General features: G+C 40.9%; 1 protein-coding gene across 1 annotated transcript; it reads left to right on the top strand.

Annotated features, from left to right (window-relative positions):
• Positions 1–7243: 7243 nt before the first annotated feature.
• LOC107753726 (uncharacterized) lies at positions 7244–8669 on the top strand. Its single transcript, XM_016569940.1, has 3 exons — positions 7244–7444; positions 7530–7600; positions 7715–8669. Exons 1-3 carry the CDS (start codon positions 7250–7252, stop codon positions 8667–8669), a joined length of 1221 nt encoding a protein of 406 aa, XP_016425426.1. The 5' UTR covers positions 7244–7249.
• Positions 8670–10460: the final 1791 nt, after the last annotated feature.

The raw sequence follows: 10460 nt of genomic DNA, 5'->3' as shown, positions 1-10460 counted from the left end.
AGCGTCTCGTTCCCTCGAGGAACTAGGGTTACATACGTAACCTGAGACGTTATTTTCCTCCACCTTTCTTGACTAGATGTTTAGCTGAAATTAAAGACTGGCTTTCAGCCAACTTTCTAAAACTCAACAGTGATAAAACTGAGGTCTTACTTATTGGTAAAAAATCTACTTTGACTAAATATGATTGTTTACTTTGACTAAATATGATTGTTTTACAGTGGATATCGATAATAATGCAATTTGTCCTTCTCAGCAGGTCAGGAGTTTGGGTGTCATTCTGGATAGCACACTTTCTTTTGAAGCTCATGTCAATAATATTACGCGTACTGCGTTTTTTCACCTGCGTAATATTAATCGCCTTCGTCCCTCTCTCACAACAAATAATACTGCAATTCTTATTCATGCACTGGTTACCTCACGGCTCGTGTTCTTTCTAGGACTTCATCAATAGAGCACATTTCTCCAGTTCTCCAACGTCTACACTGGCTCCCAGTAAAGTATTGCATTGATTTTAAAATTTTGCTTCTCACATTTAAGGCACTTCACAACCTTGCTCCACCGTATCTTACTGACCTTCTCCACATCTATACTCCTCCTCGCACTCTCAGATCTTCACACTCGATATCTCTTGTGTCGCCGCGTATATGTTTAAGCACCATGGGAGCAAGAACTTTTAGTTTTGCTGCCCCTCACCTATGGAACTCTCTTCCCCCAAATAGACGGAACAGTGACAGCCTTCATACTTTTAAATCTCGCCTTAAGACTAATCTTTTTACCCAGGATTTCTTATGACTTGCTCTTATTAATTGCTCTTATTATTGCTCTTGTAAGCCTTTATTGTATTCATGATGTATGCAGTTGTGCTGTTGAATTTTGTAATGCTGGCAGTAGTTGAATTTTGTAATGCTGGCAGGACTTGTTTATTGATTGTTATTGTTTTTACTAGTTTGCTTGCTGTAAGGTGACCTTGGGTGTTTAGAAAGGCGCCATTAAATAAAATGAATTATTATAATTATTATTATTTAAAAAAAACAGCCTAACTAATGCAGAACATCAGCCTCTTTTTCCGAATTGCGTAGATGACCACTATCTTTCTTTCAGTCTGATAAATTTTCAGTCAAATCGTTCTCTGTGTGCTAGATCAGAGCCAGTTTCTTATTCTCCTCATAAATGAAAAACTTATTTCTGATGTAGCCGAACCAACGGGCAGCGTGAGTGCAAGCTGCAGTAGTCTGAAAAAGTTTGGATATTTGTCCTTTCGTACTTCATCTTTATGAAAATATTGAGATATATTTTTTGTCAATATCGCACACCCCTAAAATATTTAACGTTTTGATTAGAAAAAAAAAATGACAATAAATATGAGAAGTGCCCTTTTTTCCACTTGAGCGGTGACCGGTGCAGGGCTCTAATCAGAGCAAGTTTCTTATTCTCCTCATAACTGAGAAACGTATTTTTTATGTAGCCGAACCAACGGGCAGCATGAGTGCAAGCTGCAGTAGTCTGAAAAAGTTTGGATATTTGTCCTTTCGTACTTCATCTTTAAGCTTCTCAAGAGTGATTGGCGATGCGATCGCACATTTCACAAGATCCATTTCAGCTGTCACAAGCTGAGGGTGAATCTTAAGGCTTGCGTACATGCTTAGTAGAGGACTGATGCCGTTTTAGTCACAACTGAATACTGTGTCACACGCCACACTCAAGGCCATCGCTTCATGTGAAAATCACCTGTCCAATTCAGCCAGCAGTGACTCAGTCCACCACTTTTTTATTCGCGGGTTTATTAAAAAATACAACGAATTTCCATTATTCAGTTAACTTGCTAAAGCGGGAAAATAATGAAAAGAGATTCCTCTCATGTATCCTATGATGAGTCGCGGCTCGCGAGAATGGGGCTTAAATATCATAGAAATTAATTTAGCCCAAAACGTACTTATTCTATCCACTAAAATAATAAGATAATACAAATAAAATGAGAAAATATAAATTATTTAATTTTTACATTTTATTCATAGCTCAGACAAAATCATGATTGGCTCTTGTCTGGGAGCCAATCATGGACTAAACTCCGCCTATGCCCCTACTGTCATGTATACTGAGACGTACAGAGAGGCGGGAAAGACTAGTTTGAATACGCAAAACCCTGCAGTAGCTTGATTATACCTGCCTTTGTAAACACACTTTATTGTTCATAGTTTCTGTTAGAACATTAAAATCGTCCAAACCATTTAGTCCACCAATTGTTTGTTATAGGCCTGGAAGACCTTTAGTAAAGTTATCTTATGTGGTTGAAATTTGACAGTGCAGTGTAGAGTGCCCTTGGTAATGATCATCAAACTGCTTCACATTCTAACTTGCATTACACAAAATGGAGCACATTTTCTCCATGTCAAATCACATATTTATATATGATTATTATAATTAGTAATGTCTGCAAGGACATGTCAATGGATGCACTGAAAAGACAAAAAAGTTGCATGACAGTGGACATAAAAGAAGAGGTTCCCTTGCGAATTTGCAGTCCAAGACAACACTAAACAGTCATTAGTGTCATCAGTCTCTCAATCCAGCAAAACATTACTGAAGAAGTTAAGAAAGCTGGGATGTATTCAGTACAAATGAATACAACACAAGATTTGACATCTAAGTATCAATGTAAGATATGTGACAGATGGCATCAATGAGATAATAGCTAATAGCAGTGATTGAGTGTGAGTCCTGTACTGGGGAAAATCTTGTTTTGCTGAAGAGAGTTTTGGAAAGGGTTGGTATTGACATCAAGGAATGTGTTGGTGATTGAACAGATGGGGCTGCAAACATGCAAGAGCAGTACAAGCTATTTTCTGCACTTTTCACACAAAAGGCACAGTTCATGTTTGGTGTTATGCACATATACTTAATCTTGTGTTAGCAGACACAACTGGAATTGCAGTGTCAAGTGAATCACTTTTCTCCCTGTTAAATGACATCACCACATTCATGCTTGGTCCTACAAATGCATGAAAGTGTGGGAGGTGGTCAGTAAGAACAGGAGACAGAATTATTGTTCCAACAGGAGAAATACAGTGGTGGTCCAAAGACCACAAAGTTATTTATTTTCGTTATTTTGGAAATCCTGATGGGGCATGTTTTCATTGACCTTGACCTTTCATTGACCAGTAACCACCATGATAAAGATGGAAAAAGACAATGCAATGTAGCCCACTATGAGAGTGAAAGCCAGAGGATACTTAGAGGCATTACTCCATACTAAGCACATTTTTCTTTGAAAATTTGCTCAGACTACACCACTGTCAAATTACTTTCAGACAAGTGGCATGGACTTGCTAACTGCTCACTGCATCGTTATGGGCAAAGAAGACAACTTGAAAAGGTTCACCTGTTATTTTGAAGGTGTTAAAAATATAAATTTGCACAGAATTCTACAGGAGCACGATGATCATAATTTTAAGGTCCAAATTACCCTCCCAGACAAAAGGAAGGAAGAAAATGGTGATGCCAGGTGAGATGGCAGTGGATGAGCCATCTTCAGATTCTCTGAAAGAGTACAGAGTCACAACGTCATTACGCTGACAAGATGACAATGTCATCATGGACACTTTTCAAGATATCATCTACCAACGGTACACAGCAAGTGCAGCTCTATGTTCAGATTTTGCCTGCATGGATCCAAACTATTTTGCTGAAATACAACAAAATGGGCTCCCAAAATCAGCTCTGGTGAAACTCAGTAAATTATTGATCTTCTATGATGATCACCACATGTGTCCTGTGTGACAGTGTCACAGTGGAGACATTACAGGCAGAACTGACAAACTTGGCAGCACACTGGGAAAGGCTTAAGAGGTAAACATTAAGAGCTATAGTGTACAGACAGTCATCACTTCTCTAGTCTATCGTTATGGGTGACCCATGTCCTGGGCATTCTGAAGAGGGGCGCATACCTCTAGTCGAGGGGGAACCCCCTCTACGGAGACTGGCACCCCCACCCACAAGTAGTATTTCTGCTGTGGAAGACATTCGGCCAGGCAGCCATCGATCTCTTTGCATCATGCGAAAACACAAATTGTCCTATGTACTTCTCACAATGGGACGAGGATGCCCCTCTCAGCGTGGTGCCAGGCCCAATGTGCTGCTCTACACATTTCCTTCCCTGTGCCTGATAACGCCTACCCTGGCCAGAATGAGAGAATGGAGCCTGATTCTAATTTTGATAGCACCCAGGTGGCCCAAAGCACCATAGCTGGCAGAGATCACTCCTCTATAAGGGGGAAATATTCTACCCTCACCCAGACAGGGTGGCCTCTGGGCTTGGCCTTTGAGAAGGCAAACTTAAACACATTGGGGTTCAGAGCATCAGAGGCTGAATGCTTTATGTCCTGTGTGTGCCCCGTGGGTTTACATCAACAGGACCAGCACTTTCAGAGAGAGTGACCAGCTGTTCATTCAAAGTCAGGCTCCGTTCTCTCACCCAGAACAGGGTAGGCGTTATCAGGCTAAGAGGAGGAAACGTGTAGACCAGCAGTGAGCCATGGATGGGCAAGAAGCTACAACTTCCAGAAGCTTTATAGCCTCCGAGCACACTCTACTATGGGCATGGCTGCCTCTTGGGCTCTGTTTAAGGGGTTTTCCTAGCAGGATGTCTGTGCCAATGCAATCTGGGCCTCTCCCCATAAATTTTGTCAGATGCTACCCGCTTGATGTTACCCAGATCCCAGTAGCTCATTCTGTCAGGGGGGAGGGTTCTTCGTAGCCTTGTGCTCTTAGGCCCTTTATCTCTCTTTAAAGGGTGAGGACTATGCCTAATCTCTGTCTGGGAAACCGCCTGTTAATGTTGCTTTTCTTTTTAATTTGTCAGCATCTACATGCTGATTCTTACATAGCTATACTTGATAGCTCATTTAATAGTGAGTTTCTGAAACCACATAATCTACTTCAGTATTGTTAAACAATACTTTTAGACGAAACCTACGCTCCCTTTCCCCCCAGAACATTCTCGTTCATCATTCCTGGCTGGTGGAACGATCTTCCCATAGGGATAGGGTTCGGAATGCTGAATCCCTGATCATTTTCAAGCGACAGCTGAAAACTCATCTCTTTCGAAGCTACTTGACTTCATCATCATAAAAAAAAACCAAAAAAAAAACAACTTCTATCTCTTTATCTATTCCTTCTCTTTCTAGCGTGTACTTATTTGAACAATGTCTAAAAACTTGGTATTACAAGCACTTCCTGTATCTGTTTGCCTCTTTTAAGAAGAATCGCTTTATGTATCCCCCAATTGTAAGTCGCTTTGGATAAAAGCGTCTGCTAAATGTCTAAATGTAAATGTAAATGTAAACAAGCACCATTTTAACACAAGGAACAGCTTTCTTTCTGATAGCACTTAATCCCCGTTCACACCGCCAGCGACTTTGTCTCTAATGTTATTATAGACTGCACATTCTGGACATACCTTTAGAAAATGCAATCACAAACTATATCACTGGTAAAACTAAGATATCATTCTAATTTGACTAGGAATTAGACGTAAAAGAAATAAAAGTCGCATTCTGCATTTGGAGAGTGTTGTTATATAAACTACAGCAGTGCTCAGTGCATTAAATCATTAACCAGTGCTAAACTGCTCACTGCATCATACAAGTCACAACACAAACCCTCAATGTATGAATCAAACTCACTTATTTTCCACACAATATTTTTTATATCCATGTATGTGGTTATAGTCAATTCATATAAAGCAGTGAAATCGCTCCAGAACTCCGTCTCTGTCCTGTTCTGCCTCTGTCCTGTGAGCGGCACTGATAGAGTCTTCACTCCTATGCGCTCAATGCACGTCACAATTCCGGATTGGCTTATACCGGCTGACAAACTTCCTGTTACACTGACCGCGAAATTCTAGCTCACTTGACCGACAGACAAACCGGCAAACATGGCACTCTTTTACATTCGCTGTCTTCAAGACCTACCTCGTCTGACTATCAATGATGTGGACCGACTTGTCAAGAAGTCATGCCCCACTCCCTCCAGCAAACGGGAAAAGGGATTCAAGATGTATATCGCCAACTACATCGATAATTACGAGGGTAAGTCGTTACATTGAAATGTTATTGTAGCAGCTAACGTTAGCGTTAATGTTAACTGAACGATTAGATGGCTAAAGTTAAAGTTAGCTGTTTTGTTCGACTATGACTGACAGACTTGTCAGCTAACTTTCGATTGTGAGTTTGTGTGAGTTTTCTTTTATAGAGATACTGTCAAGATACTGTGTAAAAATGTAACGTTACAGTCTCAAATTGTGTGTTCGTCGTTCTTCCTCACAGTGTCAATGAAAGACAAGGTGACAGGAGAGGTCAGCGTGAGGGCAGTCTGTCATAGATCCATGAAGAAAAGTGAAAAGCCACACGACTTGAGAGTAGGGTTATTGTTAGGGCAATGGTTAGGCAAGCTGATAAATTGCCTGTCAGCTTAATAAAAGTAACATTATCCAAGCAAAATAGGCCTGTATCATATTGTTAAAAATTAATACATTTTCATATTTTGTCTGTGAGCCTCAGAATACAGCATTATTTTTCTTGTTAATGCTTTATCTGTCAAGCAATATCTCATCTAAGCTTCTATTTCTCCCTAGATGGTGTTAAAGCACTCAAAACCTGTTGTTTTGGTGAGCAGCCATTGTTCCTGTGTGGCGGGCTGTGCCTTATGCAATCATTTGGTTGCACTTCTTTATCAGACTGCCCATTATTCGCAGCTAAACATTCCTGCTGTTCCCCCGGTGCACAGCTGCACAGACACAGAGCAGATCTGGCATAAACCAAGGACACTGGTAAGTCATGTAACATGTGAACTGTACTATTACTGTGCATATTGTAACTATTGTGATCCCATGTTGAATGTGTCTCTGATGTTAGGGTGTTAGGCCAGGCCCAGTTGGAGAAATGGAGTTTCGAAAACCCAGAAATTCAACAACAGACTGTGTAAGGTGAGATTATCTTTACTTCGTATCTCGGTGTGGTTTTATGTATGTTGTGGCAGAAGTTTGGTGTAGTGATTTTTACTTTAATACTATTTTTTTTTTTACTGGTAATATTTTTCAGAAGTTCTCTCTACAAGGCGCTGGATGGGGAACTGCCGGATCTTGCCATCACAGTGTCAATGAAAGACAAGGTGACAGGAGAGGTCAGCGTGAGGGCAGTCTATCATAGATCCATGAAGAAAAGTGAAAATCTAAGCTTCTATTTCTCCCTAGATGGTGTTAAAGCACTCAAAACCTGTTGTTTTGGTGAGCAGCCATTGTTCCTGTGTGGCGGGCTGTGCCTTATGCAATCATTTGGTTGCACTTCTTTATCAGACTGCCCATTATTCGCAGCTAAACATTCCTGCTGTTCCCCCGGTGCACAGCTGCACAGACACAGAGCAGATCTGGCATAAACCAAGGACACTGGTAAGTCATGTAACATGTGAACTGTACTATTACTGTGCATATTGTAACTATTGTGATCCCATGTTGAATGTGTCTCTGATGTTAGGGTGTTAGGCCAGGCCCAGTTGGAGAAATGGAGTTTCGAAAACCCAGAAATTCAACAACAGACTGTGTAAGGTGAGATTATCTTTACTTCGTATCTCGGTGTGGTTTTATGTATGTTGTGGCAGAAGTTTGGTGTAGTGATTTTTACTTTAATACTATTTTTTTTTTACTGGTAATATTTTTCAGAAGTTCTCTCTACAAGGCGCTAGATGGGGAACTGCCGGATCTTGCCATGTTGAGAGTATCAGAGGTGTACAAAGACTTTCCCCCTTCACTTGCACCCTTGGTAACAACAATGGGCATGTCAGCTGATGTCCCGTTAGTCCAGTCTGCTTTTGGAGCTGTCCAGGCAGGGAGCGTGCTGTCATTTCAGCATAAACCACCAGCAATGAGGGAAGTCATCAACATCCCATCTGCCCCTGCCTCACCCTCCCTTCCCATCCACAGCTACAGGCTCGAACCACAATCCTGTGCCTATGTTCTATCAGAGCAGGAACATCTGCACCTGAAGTCTCTGGAGGTGTCATTCAACATGGCCCACAGGATAGAAGCTGCAACACAAGGGCAGAGTTCGTGCCAGGAGTGGCATCGTTTGAGAAAGATGAGAGTGACATCTACTCGCTTCCACGAGGTATGCCAAGTTCGTGGACATCAGAATCTGGCTGAGAGAATTCTCAGGGGGACTGGTCAGACCACGGACATGAGGAGAAGTATTGATATGGAGCCACTCGCTGTTAAAGAGTATTGCACTCTTAAAAACGTGAACTGTTCACCCTGCGGGTTCATTGTACATCCTGATGCTCCATGGCTAGGTAGCTCTCCTGATGGAGTCATCTTTGATCCCTCTGGGAACCCACCATTTGGTCTCCTTGAGGTCAAATGCCCCAATATCCAGAGCTATGTGGACTGCCCCTATCTAAAAACGTCCGGTGGTGCTTTGAAACTCAGGAGGCAGCACAAGTACTACTGGCAAGTTCAAGGTCAGATGCTCTTGACAGGGCTAGAGTGGTGTGATTTTGTCGTTTGTGCTCAGGAAGACATGTTAGTCGAGCGAATTTATAAAGATCTTGATGTAATGCACACCATTAGAGACAGAGCAGATCATTTTTTCTTTTACCACTACATACAGAAGTGTTTGTAGTAAGTCACTCCAATGGCCTTGGGCATAGTATCTTTCAATAAGTTTAATCAGTTTCCATCAGTTCAGTGAGTTCAGGTGTTATTGTTCATTTTTACAAATCTATACAATAACTGAACTGATCTATTGTTAATTTTTGCGAGTCTATACAGTATTCAAACTGATCTGTTGTTCATGTTTGCAAGTCTATACAATATCCGAACTGATCTACTGTTCATGTTAGCAAGTCTATACAAAATGGAAATCGTTACTTAGTATACAGTACACATACTGTTATTGTTTTACTGTTACACTGTATACTGCTGTTGTTCACTGTTGATGGGCTCTGAAAGGGATTTTGTGTACGTATTTATTTATTTATTTGCTTGCTTTAAATATTTGCGAATGAATGTTGTAGATAACTATCATAATAAATATAATTCATAAATATAACTTATGACTCAACATTCAAATAAATAGAAAAGACACTTGAAAATACTGTATCTTAGTCTTGTCTTTCTCCATAGTTGTAAATAAAGATTTGAGCAGGTGGCAGAAGATTGACAGAATTAGAACTGTGTTGCAATTGCAAGTATGGCTGCTCTAACAAAGGAAGGAGGTCAAAAGTTGGATTGTAAAATTATTTTTTTAATGAACCAACTGGTCAAGAAGAATGTTATTTATCAGGTATCAGTAATGAAAGAATGTTGGTACGAACTATATGTGGCAAGTCAAAAGGCAAGCAAAAAAAACATCCGGCCATCATAGTAAGAAAATTAGACAGTTTGCAGAAAATATTTACAATATTTCAAACCATGCCTTGACAAGTGGTCCATTCTGATAGTTAACAGAATTATATGTGGCAAGTCAAAAAAACATCCCAGATGAGACAAAAGCAACCAGCAAAAAAATCTATTAGGCAATCTCAAAAAACATCCCAGATGAGACAAAAGCAACAAGCAAAAAAATCTATTAGGCAATCATAGTAAGAAAATTAGACAGTTTCCAGACCATATTTACAACAGTATATATACAACATTTCAATGTGCCAAATAAAGACTTTAAAAGATTTAGTACACAGACAAGAATGACACTGTGTAGACTCACTGGGCCCATGCCTTGACAAGTGGTCCATTCTGATAGTTAATGAGAAGACATGACACTGCAAACAGTTGATTAATGCTACCAGAAATGGACTTATGTTCCTTCAACCTCCGGATCAGGCGTTCAACATGCACCCTGAGCCTGGCCACAGACTGAGTGTGTCTCACCTCTCCAGCAGACATTTGTGTGCCCTTGGTCATAAAAGCAGGCCTGTGGATTTTGCATGGTACCAGGTTATCAATTAAGAAGCCCTTGTCCACCATTATGGCCATGTCAGGGGTAAGGATGTCGATGATCCCTGATTGCTTGAACAGCTCCCGGTCACTGATTGACCCCGCATACAGTCCAGAGACAAAAGTTACTGCACCATGAGGTGCCATTCCTATCAAAGCCTTGAAGGTGCAGTGAGATTTGTAGTTGGAAAAGACCTCACTCTGTAATAGCAGAGACGAAGGTGTTTGGCAGCGGAGCTCTGTACAGTCCAGGATAACCTGGGTGTCTCGGAAATTCTTAAATTCCTTTGGCAGGTAGGCTCGTACTCTCTCTTTCGGCAACCAAATTTGCACGGAGCCTAAAAGAAAATAGAGGAAGTTTGCCCAAGTGGTTATGATGCGGCTCACTGTAGTCTGATGGACATGGAAGCGATGAGCCAGGTCTTTCTGCTTGAGGCCCAAAGCAAGGTGCATCATGAAGAGGAAGAATTCATCGATT

The sequence above is a fragment of the Sinocyclocheilus rhinocerous genome, unplaced genomic scaffold, assembly GCF_001515625.1.
Source record: "Sinocyclocheilus rhinocerous isolate Xijiao unplaced genomic scaffold, SAMN03320098_v1.1 scaffold3824, whole genome shotgun sequence".
NCBI classification, from domain to species: domain Eukaryota; kingdom Metazoa; phylum Chordata; class Actinopteri; order Cypriniformes; family Cyprinidae; genus Sinocyclocheilus; species Sinocyclocheilus rhinocerous.
This window is presented reverse-complemented; position numbering and strand designations above follow the sequence as displayed.

Coding starts and splice junctions, on each gene's coding strand:
- LOC107753726 (XM_016569940.1), top strand. CDS start 7,250: ATGGTGTTAAAGCACTCAAAACCTGTTGTTTTGGTGAGCAGCCATTGT. Junction 7,445..7,529: donor GGCATAAACCAAGGACACTG/GTAAGTCATGTA, acceptor CTCTGATGTTAG/GGTGTTAGGCCAGGCCCAGT. Junction 7,601..7,714: donor TCAACAACAGACTGTGTAAG/GTGAGATTATCT, acceptor AATATTTTTCAG/AAGTTCTCTCTACAAGGCGC.